This window comes from Nipponia nippon, unplaced genomic scaffold (genome assembly GCF_047370975.1).
Source record: "Nipponia nippon isolate SJK-2023a ecotype South Korea unplaced genomic scaffold, ASM4737097v1 scaffold_27, whole genome shotgun sequence".
In the NCBI taxonomy this organism is placed as follows: domain Eukaryota; kingdom Metazoa; phylum Chordata; class Aves; order Pelecaniformes; family Threskiornithidae; genus Nipponia; species Nipponia nippon.
Genome location: NW_028262344.1, coordinates 3,210,437 through 3,229,953, shown reverse-complemented (window position 1 = coordinate 3,229,953; position 19,517 = coordinate 3,210,437). Strand labels below are relative to the sequence as shown.

Genomic DNA, 19,517 nt, shown 5'->3' with positions numbered 1-19,517 from the left:
AGGCAGATTAAGGATTTTGGATGCAGTCAGGACTTCACTGACATCACCAGCAACAGTCCAGCTGGCTTAGGAAGCACACTCGTTAACACTACACCAGCAATCGCTGGCTGACGGGCACCTACGAAGCCTGGTAATGGCTCTTTCCCAAATGCATTCTTATCAAATTACATGTTTTGCCTGGCTTCCAGCTGGAGTTAATGAATGCCACGTACCTGTCTCAAACTGCGCTTGGCATTTCCAATCTAATGACCTCAAGACACTGGGGAAGGGGGGGATTAAGTGAGGCAGAAGAAAACGGATGGAAACAGGCAGCAGCTTGTCCAGATGTAGAGGGTCAGTAGCAGGATCCCAGTCTCTAACCCTCTACTTTTATATAGCTGAGTGTGCATTCTCTTCAGTTAATCACTGAACCTCATCCAGAAAGCACTCCGAGGGAGATCTCTGCAGCTCTCTGAGCATAGCAAAGAAGGGCCAAGATGAGGCAAGGGGGTCTCCCAATGCCAATCGCTTTGCACAATGGGTAAGGCAGTTAGGATAAAAAATTCTGCTACTTGCCTATCCAAGCAGGACTAGTTCCTCCTCTGGGCAGGGAGATGCTCTAGACAACTCTTGAAATCCCTTCCCTGTTTTCCTGTTAATGGGGAGTTTGCTCAAGGGGTCAACTCCCGTTTATTCCCAGAAGACTTCCAGAGTCGCGCTTTGGGGAGCTCGAGGGAACGGAGTTTCGCCCCTCCTGGCTCTAAGCCTCCTCCAAGCAGAACCCAGCCGTACAGCTCCCTCCAGACCGTGACCTGCTGTCACCTCTCGCCTCCAACAGTGTCCCCAGCCCCTTTGGACACGACCTCTCCCCCCGCAATTAATGTGGTAAAGTCTGAAATATCAGGCCCTAAAGCATGAGTTTAATTTACACCCAGTTCAAAGGTGCTTTACTCCGAGAGAACGGCGTAAAAGCCGAGTAAAACACACGCTCTACGTGATCTTTCTTCTGCCTCCCTTAGTGCTGCGAACAAAACCCACTGCCACCCAGCCCGCAAACTATGTAATCTTTAAGCTGTTTCTAAAGCCACTTGGAAGCCTCTTAATCGTTACAGGAGGGCTTAGGGGGACAGCTGGCCATCACACCCAACGGGCAAGCCAATTCCTGTTGGAGGGCCGAGCAAATCTGACTCCGGCAGCACCGCTACGCAGCTCTCCAGCCCAGCACCAGTCATCGACCACCGGTGAACAAGCCAAAGCCACAGCTCCTTCAGGAAGGGTCCCCGAGTACCGGGAGAGGCACCACAGGACCTCCGACCACCGCCGGAGGCAGCCAGGCCTCGCTCCCCGCCAGCGGGCCGATCCCTCCCGCCCGGCGGGCTGACAGCGCGGCTCCCACAGCGGCCTAGCAACTCACGCCGAGCGGAGCGGGGCGGGGCGGGGCCTCCTCAGCCGCCTCTCTGCCGGAGGCCTGCGCCGGGAACGCCCCGGGGCGCGGCCGCCCCTGACGGCGGGGCGAGCCCTTGAGGCGGCCGCCGGCCCCGCCCGGGCCTCGCCCCGCATCGGTGTCCCGCCCCCTGCCTTCGCCCATAGGCTGGCAGGCCTCCCTGGCAGCCAATCGCCTCCTCGCCTCGTCGCAGCCCCTCAGCTTCTTCGCTCTGACTGGCTGCAAGCGGCTATTCCCCGCCCCCCCGCAACGAGACGGCGGGCGCCTATTGGCTGACGGCGACGCGGCGGCGCGGCCCGAAGGCCCGGGGCGGCCGCGGCGTTTCCTAGCAGCGGCGGCCGCCGCCATGGCGCCGCGGCGCGGCGGGCCGGTAGGCTACGCGCTGCTGTGCGGGCAGGCCGCGCTCCTGCTCGGCAACCTCCTGCTGCTGCAGGGAGCCTCCCGCGGCACCCCCAACAACGGCACCGAGGCCGACGCGCCCGGACCGGGGCCTCCCGCCGCCGCTTGGGCCTACACCGATCCGCGGGCGCCGCTCGTCCTCTGCACCTACCTGTGAGCGCCGGGCGGGCCGGGGCGGGCGGGGGGAGCGGCCGCCTCGCCCTCCCTCACCGCTCCCCTCCTTCCCCGCAGCCCCGAGGAGTTCGTGGAGTGCGAGGAACCGGTGGACCACGGCGGGAACGCCACGGCGCAGCAGGAGCTGGGCCACGGCTGCGTGAAGGTGAGGGGGCGGGCGGGGACGGGCGGCTCGGCCGGGCCTCGCTGCCGGAGCCCCCCGACCGCCATCCCCCGGGGCTGAGGCCGCCCGCGTTGCCCGCAGTTCGGCGGGCAGGCCTACGGCGAGGTGGATCACACGCGGGTGCAGTGCCGAGCGCTGGACGGCATCGAGTGCGCCGAGCCGCGGAGCTTCCTGCGGGGCAGCAGGCCCTGCGTCAAGTAGGCCGCGTTCTCCGCGGGCGGGAGGGCCCCCCTCCTCTCTCCCGGGCCCTGCACCTCTCCCGGCCCCCGCGGGAGGGAGCCCCGCCGTAAGAAACGGGGCGAGGCCGGCGGGGGGGGGGGGGGCCGCCGAGGGTGCGGGGCCGCCCCCGCAGCCCCGGCCTGACCCGCCGCCACCGCTTCCATTGCAGGTACACTGGGCACTATTTTATAACCACTCTGCTCTACTCGTTTTTCCTGGGTTGCTTTGGAGTGGATCGGTTCTGCCTGGGCCATACCGGGACCGCCGTGGGGAAACTGCTGACTCTGGGAGGACTGGGCATCTGGTGGTTTGTTGATCTGATTCTCCTCATCACCGGCGGGCTGATGCCCAGCGACGGCAGCAACTGGTGCACCGTGTACTGAGAGGAGCGAAGGCTGCTCCCGAGAGCCGAGCCCGCGAGAAGCCAACCCCGTCTCCGCAGGACTGGAGCTGGACTCCTCCGCTTGTTCCACAGCATCAGAACAGACTTCTGCCTTGCACAAACGTGGATTTACAAAGCTGTAACTTAACGTGCAGAACAATTATTCTTGTTAATTCCTCTGTGCAAACCTTGGACACAAAATTGTTCAGTATATATATTTTGCTTGTTTAAAATAATCTGGATTCACACACACCACACACCCCCCCCGAGGGGTAACAGTTTAAGAAATCAGACCTTGCAAACACAGGTGGTCAAACAAATCATAATAAAGTCTGGAAGGAGCCGACTCCTCGTGCTTTCAGTATTAGTAGCGTACATAGAGCCACACGGAGACGCGGGCCGCTAGCGCGTGGTTTCGTCTTGCTAGACTTTGCAGGCCTTTACAGCTGAGTAACCTAATACAAAGTTATAGAGGCTCTGTGGCGAGGTGATGAGCTCTGATTCTATGCTATTTATTTGTTTAAAACCGTGTTCACTGGCTGCGGGGGAAGCTGGGTTAGGTTTAGTGGAAACTGTGCCCTTTGGAGAACATCATTCCTCCCCACTCTTTTGCAGGCAGGGAACGCCACAGCGCAGCAAAGAAAGTTACTCTTCAGGCCTCTCAAAAGCAGCACTTGTGTCTGTTGATGTAACTCTCCCGACCCTGCTCGCGTTCTAGAAACATCATCTGTAGGACGCTGCAGCCACTCCAAAGTAGCACACGTGTTATTTTAAAATCACCTGTTTCTCCCTCTGTCCCCTGCCCTTCGTAGTAAATAAGCGTGCTTTTCAAAACATACTCCATCGTGCTGCCGTGGCGGCAGGTTGCGTTCCCCTTCCCTGCTGCCGGACAGTCGTATTCTTTAAAAACCCGTGACTGTTCAGCGGCAACCATTTGTGTTTTACAGACCTTTGCCTCATTAGTGACAGAGGGCTCCTTCCCACCCGGAGCCACAGGGAACGGGCGGGAGCTGTCAGAGCTCTGGGAAGGGGCCAGAGCTGCCGAGGGGCAGCTCCCGTCCGCGTGCCGGTCACCCCTCCGGCTCCAGCCCGCGGCACAGGGCACGCGCGGGACCGAAATGAATGGGAGCTTCAAGCAACCGCGCACCCAAAAGAGGAAGCCCCGACAGATGCAGTCTGAAAACTCATCGAGCTGAATAAAAACGGGAAAAGGAAGCTGCAGTAAGTCACAGCCAGAACCAGACACAAAATCCGTATGTGCAAAAGTCCAGTCACATCTGACATCGAATATAGCAAACGCACGCTCTCCGTTCTCACGCAGTTCTGCAAACGGAGGACCCTGCAGCCGTTTCCATTTGGCGAATTTCTGCCTGTGTTACTTCCACTTCTGCCTCCGATGGAGCTGCAACGGGGTTCGGTTTGGCCGGGAATTCTGCCTGTTCCAGTTTTGGTTTGTGGTTTATTGCAACAACTCCTCCTCTCCGGGGAATGGGGCTTCTATCCCATTTAGGTCACAAGTAATCTGAATTTGGCGGCTTTGAATAGGTCTCAGGGCGCTGGGGTGGGGGGAGGCTTCAGCATGAAACTACCACATTCTTCAGACCAGGGGAACAACAGGGCTGAAAAGCCCACGGTGGGGAAAATATTATGCAGCGAGCCAGAAGGAAAAAAAAAATAACAAACAACCCCACGTGCAAAAGCCTGTCGTCATTAACATCTCCCCATGTCCTCAGCCCAGCAGCTGCCAGCTAACAGCGGGACCTCCAATTCCTCCCGTGTACGAGGCCATCACGGACTACGCCGATGAACACCAGGGGTATCGGTGCGACAGCGTTCCTCCTGCCCGCGTATTCGGAGAGGCAAAGACAGTTGTGGCTTCCCTGCCGCCGCCGCGCACTCACCCCCTCGCACACCCAGAACGGAGCTGTGTGCGGGGCAGCAGCGCCTGTGCCCGCCTCACAGATGTCCCCAAGAAGCGTGCTCCGCCAGTTCTCACTGGAAAATGTGATGTTGAAAGCAAAAAGAAAAAGTAACAAAGTGTTTAAACCAAGAGTTTTATTGAGACATACCTTACCCATGGAAGGGCTCAAGAGGAGCAACAGCTGGAGCTGTCTTAACATCATCAGCGATAAAATGAAACTTGCCCCTCGGGCTGGGAGGATGCACACCGCCTGCAGACGGACCGTTTCTGCTCCAGCCCGCCGCGTTCCTTGCCAAACACACGCCCCGCGAGCAAGGGATGCTTCTCGCCCGGTTAATCCCTGTCCCCTTGTTTTCTAGCAGTAACAAACAAGATCAAAAACGTTTTCAAAGCAGAGGCCACGATGGCCCTTCACCCTCCCCTCGGTGCTTTGCCCCGCTGGAGCCGGCTGGGGGCCGGGGTGTCCAACGGGGTGCTGTGGGGCACGGGGTGCCGTGGGGCATGGGGTGGGCAGCCCAGCTGGCTGCAGCTCCGCAGTGGGAGCCCCCCAGGGGCTCCAGCCACAAGTGTGGCACAAGAGACACCAGGCAGGACTTTGGCAGCTCTGTGCAGCATCCCTAAAGCTCCCCCAGCACACGATCGCTGCTCCCCTTGCACGGGGGGAGAGCACGCGCCGGTGGCGTTCAGCCCCCCCAGTAAGCATTACCCAAAATACACAATGCAAATGGACAGCCTGGAAAAGCGACTGGGATTTCCTTATTTATTTAAAAACAGAAGGAAAAAAGGGCATTCCATCTCCTGCAGCCAGCATTCACAGGCGAGGGGTGGGAGGCGGGTAACCGACACCACGGGAGCCACGGAGCATCGCCCACGCGAGGCACCCCGGCCCTAAGAGCACTTGAAATCCGCAGCCGGCACTCGCAGACACGGCTGAAACCGCTCGGAAGGTTTCATAGAAAAGAGCAAACCCATCTCTCGCACCACTCCTTCCGCACAAGATTCCTTGAACCTGCACACACCCCTAGGAAAGCAGGGAAACTCAAAGCACACGCTTCATTTTCGAAAGGGAGCAGCTACGGGGGGATGCGTTCATCCCCACGCAGGAAAGCCGGGAAGCAAACGCAGAGGCGAGGGGACACCAGTTTGCTTTAAAACGATGCTGCAAAGCTCTGCCTGCATCTGCCTGGTCCTTGGGGATGGGAGAGAAATTCCTCCCGGCAACACCACCTGCATCACGGATGGGTCTGGAGCCCGGCTCCGCTTGGAATGCACTCGTTGCAGTCTCGCACGCAGCCTTTACGCTGTCCTGGGAGGGTGGGAACGAGAAACGGGAATGTCGCAAGAGCGCTGGAGCCACTGGCAGTTTGTCCTCCTGGATAATTAACCCTAATTGTGCAACAAGCTTCTGCTTTACCATCCCAGGCCCGAGGAAACTTTGCAATTATCAAGCAACAAAAAACCCCGTGGTACTCCATGGTTTTGAAGCCTTGCACAAAGTAACCATCCTCCCTCTGCATTTGCTCTGTTCCAGAAATGAGGTCAGAGCGCTATCACCAAATGCTCTGGCTCTATGATTGATAGGCTTACCAAGCTATTAACACATTTTTGAAACACCACGTTATGAGCCAAACAGCAAGTCAGCCTAAAAAAAAAAAAATAATTTCAAACACTAGTGCAAATAAAGCAAAATGGAAAAGAAAAAGGAACAGCATGGTCTAGGTTTCTACAATTAAATAACAAATACACTCACCCAGTACCGTTTGCATTGATTCCCACTCGTTTTCATAGTTTCAGTGTTCCCCAGCACCCCCCACAACCCCACTTTGAGCCACTCTTACCCCCGCACTGGGAGCTGCCCCATGCACCTTCCACTGCCCCGGGCTCCAGCAGAGCTCGGCTGGAGCAGCAGCCCCTCCAACAGGGAGGGATCGATGCAGGAAGATGCAATTTTCATCTTGTTAAGATCCATCGGGCTAATCAACGCCTTGGAAATCCACTGATAAAGCTCCGCTCGATCCCAGGCTGAGCCTGAGCCAGGCTAAAGCATAGCTGCCAAACAGCTGGAGAGCTGGAAAGGGCAGGGACAAACCAGATTTTTTGCTCCTGGCGAGCACGTTGAGCTGATTTTGCAGAGCAGAGAACGTGTAATGACACAAAAAAAAGAAAGGAAAAAAAAAAAAGAACAGGTAACTAGTCCACGGTGAGGGGAAGCCTTGTTCACTCCAGACCACTCCGTGCAATGCTAAGCTTGCAATGCAGCTCCCGCACCAGTCACCCAGATTTATCAGCTGGATATATCTGAGCTGGCAGAGAGCGTGCCCGCGTCCGACACAGGACGCGGCAGTGCAGCTGGGCCAAGGCAAGCGCATGTCAAAGATGCCACGTGCCCGTCAGCAGGGCCCCGCGCAGCCCCCGGGCATCGCCTGCAGCCTTGCCCGGGGCTCCGGCGCCCAGCCAGGGCACCGCTGCTGCCTCCTGCCCGCCGGGCACGCGCGGGGCTCCGCAGCTGGGGACGCCCGCAGAGCGCAGCAGCTTAATGCGAGGGATGCCTTCGCTTGCTCATTTCGGCTTAATGCAATTCTGGACTAAAGCTTTCCTCCCCGAACGCGTGCTTTCTGTGGTGCACAGCCACCGCCCCAGCCAACGCTCCTCGCTCTGCCTCCTTGGGTCTGGGTAAGTCAGGCCTGAACTAGAGCCCTCAAACGAAGGACGAAGCAGCACCTACGCCTGGGTGGGCTTGACGCAGCTCTCGCAAAGTCACACCGACGTAACCCGCTGCTGCCAGCAAGCAAGGATGGAGCGGTGCGTCCTCGCTCGGTACCAAGGATTACGCATGCATCTCGGGGTGAAGCTATCAGACGATCTCTCGGGAATACCTGAATTTTCTACACGCTATTTATCACACCTCCTACAGGAGCTGGTTTGGTGATATGACGAGTTCACATTGCTCTAAAAACTTCTGCTCATTCTTGTTCCAAGGCAGGCAGCAAGCGAGTTGGGCGGACGAGTCTTCCCAGTTTCATTTACACACTCGGCTTTCATTGCTTTTTTTGCTAAAAGCACTTCACCACCCGGGCACGGCTTTCTGGTGCCCAGATGTATGCGGTGCAAAACCGACACCGTACCTGAGGATCCTCCCGGCCCCGGGAGCCGCCGCTGCACCGGCTGCCTGCCCGGGCTCACGCTCAGAAAGTACCAACAAGCCTTTTGGATGGGCTGAGCAGGGAGCCTGCCAGCGCCGGGGTTTAACAGTGGCCACAGATATAAAAAGACATAATTAAAAGCCAATAGCTTTGTTGATACATCACTAGTCAGGCAGTGCGAAGAGCTGATCTCCTAGGCAAAAAGTCATCAAAACGGGAAGTTGCAGCACGTCCCTTGTGCAGGCAGCTGGCGTCTCCCCAGCTCTGCCCAGGGAAGGCTGAGCAGCACGAAAGGGGAGAAAGGTTTTTCCAAACACAAGAAAGGCCACGCTCCCCTTCATGCCTCTGAGACCCCCTGCTGCTTCCTCCAGGCTTGGTTTTTGGGGGAAATTACGCGGTTGCGGAAGAGGATGCCCCCGCGCCAGGCTGCGGTGGGGACCAGTGCTTCCCGCCCTGCACGGCGCGTGATGGCAGGCGCCCGCAGGTCGCCCTGCTGGGATGCAGCTCCCGAAACACGGAGCCACCCGGGCTGCACCCGGGCCAAAGCCTAGGCCAGAGCAGGCAGAGACCCTGCTCCCCAGCAGAGCAGGGCGCCGGGACACGGGTCCAGCCGGATCCTGTATCGCACGGAAGAGCAGCGGTGGAGGGAAGGGGCACTTCACCCCTGCCGAGATGACGGGGTGAGCTCAGTCCGAGGCGCTAAGCAGACGCGTGGCGACCAGCCATCCCGGGCCCGGCGCGGCCGTGCACCCCGAACCACCCTGTGGGGACCCTCGGCAGCCGGGGAGGCGGCGCACGGAGCCAGGGGGTGGCTCGGCGCCCAGTCAGACATCGGAGGTCCGGATGCTTTCATCGTCCAGGTCGAAGACGAATGGCTTCTCCTTGAGATGCTGCGGCTCTGACTTGTGCCGCACGCGCTTGCCCAGCGCGGCTCCGGCGTCGCGCTCCGTGAAGGCCGGCATGAACACCGAGTCTCTCAGCAGCACGGGCGACTCCTCCGGCGCCGGCTGCTTCCCCTCCGCCTGCGGCACCGGGGTCCAGGGCTGCCAGGAGGAGGTGGAGGGGGCTTTGCACAGCGCTCTCCTCTCCTCCGCTGCCTGCCTGTGATGGGAGGGGGCTGCGGAGCCCCCGGGCTTCACCATGGAGGTGGATCTCATGAAGGAGATTTCCTGCAAGAACAGAGGCAGGGTGAGCTCTGGCTGGGGTTGGGTTTGCGTGTGTGCAACTGCTGTGAGCAATTTGCAAAGCCCTGGGGACCAGGACCAGGCCCTTTACAAGCTCTGCAGAAAGGGGAAAAAAAAAAAAAGCCCTACGCAAAGTGAAAGTCTGAATGAAATGGCTCTTTGCCCCCAGTCAGGCTCTTGCTCGTGCCTCGGAGAGGAGCAGGGTTCACACAGGCCCAGTTCGATGACTGAATCTCACTTTTCAGTCTTTTTCAAGGAAACTTTTCCAGGGACTGGCAAACAAACCCAGAGGGATCTCATCCTGGAAACGGGCTAACTGAGCGCTTACACAAGCCACTGGATAAATATCTTGTACATTGGCATGATCTTCATTTGGCACCAAATACGAAGCAGAAAGGACATGACCTACCCTCGGGCGGGTTTTCAGGGCCTGGACTGCCCCTGTGATTACTTGGATCCAGCTGTGCATGTCCTCAGGGCTGTCTGCCTGCAAAACACACCAGCCCGAATGAGACGTTGCCTTCTGCAAGCCCCCGCCGCAGCGAAGCGGGGACGCGCAGATGGACAGCCTACCGCGGCTCCCAGTATATTTGCTCCTAATTTATGCTTGCTTAAAAATCACCGCACCACCCCATCTGCCCCCAGCAGAAGGGGAGTCGCTCTCCACATTGCAGCATTTTTATATCAGGAATAGATAAAGCATTTAAGGAAAAAGAAAAAAATTGTTGGGCGTTACCAATCCTGCCCCTGCGCTGGCAGAGGCTTGGGGTCCGCGTCCCACCACGAGCCCGCCCGGGGCTGCGCGCCCCGGGCAGCGGGGTTTGGGGCTTTTGCCCGTGCACGTGGGGATGTGCATGCACCGCGTGGCACAGCACAGCGCGCTGGCTGCTCTTCAGGGACTGCCGAGCGCTGAGGGGGGCTGCAAATGCCGAGAGCACCGTGCACAGCGTCCCCCGTCTGCTGCCTCCCCCTGCCCAGCCCGGCCAGCAACGAGGAGACCACCTTAACACCCCTCCACGGCAGAGAAGGGCCGGCCAAATCCGCGGGACAGCGGAGGTGCAGAGGCAGCCCCGCGCACTCGGGATGCTCATCGGATCGCCCTGTGCTTTTGTCTCCACTTTTTCCTACTCGCACAAATAGCCGCTAGTATAAATAAGCCCAAGGGGAGAAGTGAAACCGCCTGGCAGTTCTCCCTGGCCGCCCGTGCCCCGACGCCGGGCGAAGCTGTTACCAACTCATCTGCTTGCGTTCGCTGGGGGACAGCCCGTTTGCAGAGCGTGGCTTGCACGAGCTGTCGAGAGCTGAACTTACTGCGCAGCAAAGCAAACCCGCCTGGGCTGCCTCACCTGGATGTAGAAGGTTCTGGAGCTCGTTATGATTTCAAAGAGGTTGTCCCGCATCAGGAGGTCACTAGAAAGAGTGAGAAAGAGACGGTCACTACCCAGAAGTCATCATGGATGGGAAAAAAAAAAAAAAAAAAAAAATCCGTATTTACCCTCATCTCTAGAATGTGCTGGGGAAAACCATATTGAAGGCGAATGTTGGATCTCATTGGGATTTTGAGAAGACCCCAGCTCCCCCGAGACCTTCAGCTACAAATACACTCCAGCTTCTGCAAGCCCCTGCCCCTCCCCAGACCCGTAATCCATCTCGTTTACAGCTCATTTTAAATGTGCACTTTCTACTACTTATCAAGAATAAAAATTCAAAGATAGATTAATAAAATACATTTTTACTTTAGCTAAAGAGGTTTGTTCCCTTAGTTCATTTTCCATTGCAAGTCTTCAAGTTACTTTGATTTCGTCAGCGTTTGCTGCAATAAATTGTTCCCGGGACATTGTGCAGCCACCTGCGCTCGTTTAAGGCAAACGCCTATATACGGCTTTCGGCAGCTTTGGGAACACCTTTGTTCTTCTGTCATACGATGCTATTTACTGTGCAGGGCCCGTACTCCTTAATCTACGGAGATAAGAGAGCTGTAGGAGCACGCCTGCCCAACAGAGATGGCTATCAGCACCAGAAGAACAGAGGACGGACAATATCCTGCATCCAGCCACATTTCCCCGACCTGCTCATGGAGCTGAAGGGGAAGAAAGTTCTTAAAAGCAAAACAGAGAGGCGACGTTTGGCTTACAGGGTTGTAAAAGACACGCGAGCAGCAGCGCAGCTCAGCCTGGCCCCGGCTCGCAGCAGCAGCCGCTGCTTGGGCCCCCTCTGGGCTCCCCGAAGGAGGGAGCCAAGTTCCCTTCCCGCCCTCCTCCGGTTCAGCTCCTCGGGGAACTGCTTCCCGCTGGCAGCCGGAGCAGCCGGAGCTCCCATGAGCTGCTCCGGCCCTGGCACAACCTGGGGCTACGGCAGGAGCTGCAGTCCAGGGAAACACGGACGGGAGCATTACCCAGACTTGACCAGGCACTCGTGGGTCTTGCAGACGTCCTTCAGGAGAATCGAGCGCAAGGGCTCCTTGTCCTGCGGAGACGAGAGGAGACGATGATGGGCTTGGCTGGCCCCTGGGGCTGGCAGCACTGGGACGTGCCTCCCACGGAGCCACCCGTGCCGGCCGGGAGCACAGCAGCCCCAGATCTCTGCTTGGGAGCAGCCGGTCCCAGGCTCACCTGCTCACACTTGTAGTAACTGATGGAAAATTCATCCAGAACGAAGAACCGGCGCTTCCAGCTCTTCCTCTGGAAAAGAGAGGGGGAAACCACTGGGTGCTGGGCTCTGGCGCTCTCCCCACGCTGTTGCTGTCCGGCATCCAGAGCATCCCCAGAGCATCCCCGACCCACGGCTGAGCCTGCGGCACAGGGGACCCCGGGCACTCACCACGTTCCCCTGCTTCACGCAGTAGCCGCTCTTGAGGATGGGGGGCCCGGCGGGCGGCTTGGCGGTCGAGGTGGGGATGTAGCTCTGCGAGCGCCGCAGCAGCGGGTGGGCGGCCACGTCGCTGCCCTCCCCTCCGTCCCCGCCGTTCTGCAACCGGAGAGCAGAGAGTTACCGGGGAGCACAGAGTTACCGGGGAGCACAGGGAGAGCAGGGAGGGGAATTCCCTGCTAGAAGGCAGGACACCTGAGCTGGAGGGAAAAGCAACCCGAAGCAAACGCTGAGCGCAGCGCTGCATGCCAAGGGCTAATTGCAATGCCTGGACAGAAGCAGGGGAATGCACCAGAGTAGAGAGCTGATTTTATCTTGTTGCATGCAGCTTTTCAGACTGCTGCCCAAGTCGAATTCACTATTTAGGCACCCACATGTTAAAAACAACGTTAAGAAATTGAAAAGGCTACAGAAAAGCCACAGAAGCAATTTGAGGGCTGAAGAAAATCCCTTGCAGCAGGGGAGTGAAAGGACCTCATCTGCCTGGCTTATCAAGGACCGAGAGGCGAGTCGGCTGCCCCACAGACCCTCTCAGGGGGAGATGCAAGGTACCAGGAGCTCTTTCATCTGGCAGAGGGAGGCAGAACAAAAACCACCAGCTGGAAGCTGGAGCCAGACAAACCCACGTTAGAAAGCAGGGATGCTTTCTAACTGGAGAAGGTAATATATCATGGGAACAAACTGCTCAGGAAAGCCGTAAAGTCTCCGCTCCACATTTTCACAGCCAAATTCTCCCAAAAGAAACTGGGATGTTTGGAGTTCAGGTAGAAAACTTGCACTTCCCCTGGCCCTGAGCCATCTCTCCCCAAGCATAACACTTGCCGCTATGAGCGTGGACGGGCTGCGCATGTGGCCGTGCATCCAGCACCCATCCCCTGGCTCACCCGAGCACTTCCCAGTGCATCCCAAGGGCTGGACCCTGTCCCGCTGCCAGCATCACCCCTCTCTCCCCGCACCGCCCCGTCCCCCGGCAGCACCCTCCCTTCCCCCTTGGCAGCGCAGAGGATGGTTGAGATGAAACATCTGCGCTCATCTCCTTCCCCAGTCCCTCCAACCCCTTCCTCCAGCTCCGCGCTGAGGTTTGAGAATTGCCATGGCAGCCGGGGTGGCTCTCACCGCCACCAGCCTTATATGGCACCTGCGCCGGTGCAACTGCCGGTGCGGTTAACCAGCGACCTGCCCGCGCTGCTCCTTCCAGCACCTTCGAGAGGCTGCTTTGGTTTCTCCAGGACAGAGAGAAGCAGCCATTTGGCTGGCCCCAAACTGCCGCCTGGCACCTCCGGAGAGCGGCGGAGCTCCAGCCTGGCCAGGAAGGGGAAGCCGCCCGCTCCCCTCGCCCGGGCCGCACCGGCTCTGCCCAGCGTTACAGATGTACGTGTCCAAAACCAGAGATGGGGATGCTGCTGCAGTGGGGAGCGTTACACCCTGGAGCTGGGGTGATGCTGCTGGCCGGTCTGGGGGTGCAGCCGGAGCGTGGGGTTCCCCCCTGCAGTCCCAGAGCCGCGGCGGGGCAGCCCTGACCGGCCCGGGCAGAGCGGGGAAACCACGGATGTGCCCAGGAAGCGGCAGGGGAGGAACAGCCATTGCACACGGGGCAATCGGCATGGAACACGGTCCAGCAGCTGATGCACCACCTCTAAAAAAACCCCTCCATGAAAGAAAAGTTGGGCGAGGGCTGAGGATGGAGCTCGCGGCTCTCGGGAGGTGGTGGCAGGGAGGAGAGGGAGGCAGACTCAGGAGTCTGGAGGAAAGAGCAGCTTTAACCAACTGAAACAAAAAAGAAAAGTCACAGGGCTGGCTGCTGCCGCTCGTTTGCAAGCAGGCAGCCGGGCTGCCCCGGCTGCAGGGCACACAGGGAAGCAGGGGGGAGGCACAGCCTTCCCTGCCCTTCCCCACTCCATGCACAGGGCCGAGGGTCCGGCAGCGTCCCACGGGGCAGTGGCACCGGGAAGGGCCAGCGGCACCGGGAAGGGCGAGCTGCTAGCCCAGCCCCGGGAGCAGCCCTGACCCCACGCACTTCTGCACCCCACACACCTCCCACCCCGCTCCCCGACAAACCCTGCGGCCAGGGAAGCGTTAAAAGCGCCTGCCAGCAAAAAACCGCTGCAATGATCTAATTCTCTGCTCTATTTTTAGTGCTGCCACTGATAAGAGCTGAAGTGAGGCCCAGAGCCGGATGAGCGCCCAAAGGTGGGAGACACGGATAGCCACGTGCACAGCCGGCTACGTGCCGAGGGAAGGGGGTGCGGAGCCACGGCGAGCGGTGCCAGCCACCGCCTCCAGGATGGGTCAGTCCCTTCGGCTGCATTTATGGGGGCAGCAACACAGGGTCCCTCTGCCCCGGGCACCTCGATGGGGGATTTGGACCCAGGATGGGTGGGTGGATGGTGCGGGATGGCCAAGAAGCCGAGCAGATTCCTAGCCTCCTCCTCCTCACACCCCCTCGTCTCATCACACTTCTGAGCGAGACAAAGGATAGGTACTACAAGGTGCTAAGTGCAGCTATTTATACACCCCTGAGTGGGAAGGGTTTGCAGGCACTGAGTTTCCAGAAATGAAAGTGCAAACCAGCCTCCCCAACAGCTCAAACCAGCAACTGCCTCCAGCCCCACGGCTGGACCTCCCCGGACCCCCGGACCCCACGCCCCAGCCCAGCGCCACGCCGGGGGACCCACGTCCCCAAGCTCCGCTGCTCCAGCGTGGGGTTAGAGAACGACAGAGCCCACGGCTGCTGTGTATTAACAGTATTTCTCCACCCATTGCGCTGCTCAGCAGGATGCTAAAGGAATAATAACGCCCAGACACCCGCTTTCCCTCTGCTCTCCCTTCCCACAGCAGCAATCTGACCCTCACTTGCAACAAGTGATTTGAAGGCCCAGCCACCTTCGCCCCGCTCGACTCGGAGGGCAGCACGCCCTTGCTGGCAGGGCAGTGACGGCAGCAGACACAAAACCCAGTGGGCAGGGACCTCTCAAAGCCCAGCTCAAGCACCGAAGGGCCGCCGGCAGTGAGGTGCAGGAACGTCAAAGCGGGGTGTGGTGGGAATGCCCTCGCCCAGCTACGCATGGAGGAACTGCCACCTTTGCTGCTTATCCCCATTAGGAGCTGCTCTTAAAACACGGGGAACAGAGAGAACAAAGCGGGGTGCTGGTGTCACAGGGATTTTGCCCCCAGGATTTGGGACGGTGCACAGATCCTGCCAGCTCACCTGGCTGATGGGCGTGTGGACCACCACCCCCCCGATGATCTCGGTTTTGTAGGCAACCTGAGGCTTCCTCTCCTGGGCCTGGGGCACCACCGGAGGCTTCGCGATCTCCGTGGCCGGTGGGACGCTGCCGCCCTTTGGCACCTACGGGAGAGAGAAAGGGGGTGAAGGGCACAGGCGTGACCACACCGGGCAGCCCCACACCTGCACCGGGCACCATCGTCTCTGTCCTCCCAGCCTAACTGCAGCAATGTCCCTTTAAAAAAAATAATATGATGAAAAAAAAAAATAAATGAACAAGCCACCCCAATTAAGGAGGGTGTGGGCCCCACCCAGGTGGTTTGCAGGAGGTGCTGAGATGGGAGATGAGAGGTGATGAATAATTAAGCATCACCTCACATGAGTCTGCGACTCGCCTCTGCAGCCCGATGTGTTTGTGGGACACTTGCTCCTTTAATTGTCCCTGCTCTACTGCGGCTAGGCTTAATGATGAGCTCTCATCTGCCTAACGAGGCTGAGCTGCAGCACGTCTGCAGGGGTGCAGCGGACGGCCGGGTGCTATTTTACACACCGAACGCCTGTGCGTCCTGCACCAACGCGCAGCCAGGCAGGTTGTGCCTCTGCGGCGAGTGGCCCCGCATCCCTGGGCAGAGCCTGCGCCACGGGGACCCGGCTCCCCGCGCTGGCATCCTCCTTCTCCCCAGCCCAGCTCCTGCCCTCCGGAACCCACCTCTGGACAGAAAGGCGGGTTTCCAAATTTTCCTTCCCAAGTCTGCACTTCCACTTCTCTAATGCCATTAATCGGGGTTTCTGGCTCCAACCCACCCTCGTGCCTTCCACCTCACAGTGCACAGGGAGCGAGACGCGGTCCTCTCTGTGCAAACCTCACCACGCATCGGCTGCGGCTGGGCAGAGCAGGGCTCTCAGCTGCTCCGAAGTCCCTCCCGAGGCAGACAGCTGGACTCGGGTTTAGGCTGAGATCTGGCTTAAGCCTTGGGGGGCAGAGGTCTATGCTAAGACCTCACAAACCCGCAGGCAGGAAAGGGCTGGCAGGAGAGGAGGAAGGGCCAAGGACAAGATCCCGGTCACCCCACAGCCATGCTGCTCACGCAGAGCCCCGGGTGCTCTCCAGCAGGCAGGCTCGGCTGGCGGGGCAGGCAGCACCAGGCAGGGGACAGGCAGCAGCGGCAAGTTCAGGCGCCATCGCTTCCTGCTTCGGAAACGCCGCTGCCGTGCGAGCGAGGGGCCAGGCCATGGCAGGCTCCCGCACGCCTGCGCTGCACGGCCCCGCACAGAGCACCGGTGCCCGCAGGCACCGGCACGTACCACCACCTGCCCCGGCAATGCGGGCGAGCTCGAGGCGGGTGCGTGGTGAGGCTGGGGAGCCGGCACAGGCCACCCGGCCGGAGGAAATGGTTTCACAACGCAGATGCAGAGACATTGCATGCACGGGCAGCGGGGCAGAGAGAAGGAGCTGCATCTCTCTGCAGGCAGCAGGGCAAGGGGGAAGGTGCCGCTCGGCGCCTGGCATGGGGCAGCGCTGCCGCCAGCTCGAGCCTCCTCGTGCAGAACTGAGCAGAGTCCCTTGTCACGGTCACACCAGCCTGCTGCACGCCTTCAGCCGCCAAGGCCCTGGCTACAAAGACAGCATGCAGGGTGAGGAAACACAGGAACCGATTTGCCAAGAGCAGAGGAGAAGTCTCCGTGAGAAGCGGAAGCTGAACCTGGATTTCTGCACCAGGAGCAATACCCGAACCGCTGCCCCATCCGCCTCATCCCACCGCAGCGAGTGGCTCGGCCGGTGGCGGTGTGCACCGAGGACACAGCGCACGTGAGCGTGCTTGGTGGGACGCAACCCCTGCCCAGGAGCCCGGCAGCCCTGCAGAGCCCAGGGGAAGAGGGAGACCTCTCAAAGGCCAGAGGCTGGGAAGGGTCCAAACCCCGCCGACAGCCAAAACATCTCCCCATGCCCTTCTGTGCCTCTCCAGCCACGCCAAGGCGATGAAGCCACTGCAATTTGGAGCCGCCCAAGGAAACGCAGGTGCAAATGGAGACCTATGGGAAGCTGCAGAGCGGGGAGAGGGATTTCCCACGCAGGGCAGAGCGGCAGCGTCACCAGCATCCCGGTAGCCCTGTGTTTCCCAGCCAGCCTGCGAGAACTCCTCCCTGCAGGGCTGGATGAGCCGGTCGGCCAGCCAGGACGCAGCCAGAGTCGGGAAGGGCTGGCCAACATCAGGGTAGGAAAATCACTGCGGTTTATTGCGGAAGCTGAAGATGCGTCTCTTCCTACCAGCACACCAGCTCCCACCCCGGCCAGCCTGGCAGGTCAGCAGCACGGGCTGCCTGCAGGCAATTACCCCGGAGGAAACTACCCCACTGGTACACCCAGACAAATGTCGTCGGCAGGCTCTCGTTACGACTCCTACCCAGTTTCGGAGGTGGGTTTTTTGTAGCCAGTATCACCTGAACCCATAAGAGAGAAGGTACAAGCCAGAGCCCGTGCAGTCAGTCTGACGGCTTCAGGCACAGAGGTTGTCACATTTAAGGTATTTGCAGATTAAAAAAAAAGAAAATGCAAGCCAAGTTTGGTCTTGTAGATGAGTTTCCCACAGGGACTACAACACAGCGCTCCAGGGATTTTAAACAAAAAAATCAAAGAAAAAAGTTATTTGATAGGCCCCAATCCTAAACTGTTTGCCATGATTTTCCCTTATATTTAGTTTACAAACCACAAACAATATGCATCAGCGCGTGATCTAGTAAAACCCTGCTAGCATTAAACACTGGCAACACGGCTAATGCCAGCTACGCCGAAGCCTGCAGTGCCCCCGACCCTTTCGCAGGGATCCCCCGCATCCCAGATCCAGGAAGACGCCGTCCTGGGAACACCTAACCCGGGAGTCCCGGCGTACGGGCGCTGCCAACTGAGCATCAAACGCAGAGCGTGCAGACGGGGCTTCTGCTCCCGCTGCCTGAGAGGGAGCACAGCACCATCCCTCATCGCCAGGAGCGCCGGGCAGCTGAGGAGCACAGACTCCGCGAGTTGCTGGGTCAGTGACCATTAATTTACGGTTATACGAACACAACAGTAAGCGAGAGGAGATGGCAGACAAACTCCTTCGGATCCAGGCACAACCCGCCCTGCGATGCCCTACAGTGCAGGGCATTTGCTGCCCCTCGTCACAAGCCCTAGTGTTCCAGGAGGAATAAAAATTGAGTAAATAAATTACTGAAGCACAAGAAAGATGCCCTTTGACAGCCACAACGAGGAGTCAGTTACGGGTGTCCCAGCCGACAGGAGGCAAACGTCCCCGGAGCAGGCGGGGATGGGGACAGATCCCGCAGGACCTTCCCCAGGCTGCAAGTGCCGTCCCCCCCAGCAGCTGGACAGGGAGCGCGAAGATGCGCGAGCAACCAGCGGCAAAGTAAATCCTGGCTAGCAGGACCCCGGGGGTGGTGGAGGGAAGACCTCCCGTCTGAAGCCAGACCCCTGAGAGGGGTCACTGCGCAGCTCTGGCCTTGCGAAGGGATGCGGCGAAGCCGTCCAGAACCGCGCGCTAAAAGGTTGCATCGCCAGCACATCCCTCCTCTGCTCAGAGCGCTTCTCCCTCAGATCCAAACCAGCCTGGCCCCGCGCGCTGGCAGAACCCCACGCAGCCCCGGGGGGTCTGTGTAAGAGCCCTGCTCTCGCAGGGCCGTCCGGGGGACCAGGGCACGCTTCCCTGGGAACAAGGTGGGTTTCTGCTTCACTCACCAGCAAAACAAGGGATGTGCCAGAAGCAGAGCAGGCTCCAGAAGGAAGATAAGAGACCGCAGCCACCAGCCGAGAGCTGCGCTTCCATCCTTCCCTGGTGCAGCCTCCGCACTCACCCAGGAGAAAGCCTGGCAAGTTTGGCACCGACCTGCTCCCAGGCTGGGGACAGCCTGGCCACCATCGCTGCTCCTCAGGTGGGACCGGGGAGGCGATGGAGGGGGAGAGCACAGCAAGAAGGAAAAAGCACAGCTCTTCCAGTCATTTATCGAGTGGCCCATCAAGGAGGACGCAGAAACACCAGAGACGAGCGTAATGCAACCTACCGTGATCTTACTGGCCCGGTTCAGTGCCTCCACCCAGTCCTGCAGGTCCTTCTGATCACTGGCTTGTAAGAAATAGCGCTGAGATAAAGCATTGATAACTATCAAAGGAGGGAACAAAAAGAAGAGTTAGGTTACCCGGTTCAGGGCTTAGCATTATTAAAACAAATGAAAGATAAATCAACCAGACAGCATCTCTCGACTCCCAGTCCCAGAGCGATTTGTAGATATCAATCTCGCAACCTCTCGCATGGAGAAGCGGCCGAGGGGCCAGCGCTCGGGCATGGAGGGGGGACATGGCAGCTGGTCAGCTGGATCCTCGCACCAGAGCTTAGGGAGGGCAGGGCTGAAGCCAGGCTTAA

At 59.1% G+C, this 19,517-nt stretch overlaps 2 protein-coding genes across 7 annotated transcripts in view; one reads left to right on the top strand and one right to left on the bottom strand.

Moving 5' to 3' along the window:
* Positions 1–1,704: 1,704 nt before the first annotated feature.
* TM2D2 (TM2 domain containing 2) lies at positions 1,705–3,106 on the top strand. Its single transcript, XM_087762988.1, has 4 exons — positions 1,705–1,975; positions 2,054–2,141; positions 2,241–2,356; positions 2,548–3,106. The coding sequence occupies exons 1-4, from the start codon at positions 1,770–1,772 to the stop codon at positions 2,759–2,761; spliced, it is 624 nt and encodes a 207-aa protein (XP_087619114.1). The 5' UTR covers positions 1,705–1,769; the 3' UTR covers positions 2,762–3,106.
* Positions 3,107–5,417: 2,311 nt separating this feature from the next.
* The window catches only part of PLEKHA2 (pleckstrin homology domain containing A2), a 28,386-nt gene continuing 14,286 nt past the window's right edge, over positions 5,418–19,517 (bottom strand). For 5 of the 6 annotated variants that reach the window (XM_087763055.1, XM_087763056.1, XM_087763054.1 and 2 more), the window contains exons 5-12: positions 19,159–19,256; positions 15,085–15,225; positions 11,829–11,975; positions 11,621–11,689; positions 11,404–11,474; positions 10,355–10,418; positions 9,418–9,495; positions 5,418–8,993 (exon numbers count right to left, since the gene is read on the bottom strand). In XM_087763055.1, coding sequence (XP_087619181.1) covers positions 8,649–8,993; positions 9,418–9,495; positions 10,355–10,418; positions 11,404–11,474; positions 11,621–11,689; positions 11,829–11,975; positions 15,085–15,225; positions 19,159–19,256 — 1,013 coding nt within the window. In that variant the 3' untranslated portion in view covers positions 5,418–8,648. The remainder of the gene's footprint in view (positions 8,994–9,417; positions 9,496–10,354; positions 10,419–11,403; positions 11,475–11,620; positions 11,690–11,828; positions 11,976–15,084; positions 15,226–19,158; positions 19,257–19,517) is intronic. The other variant, XM_087763059.1, reaches the window with a different exon arrangement.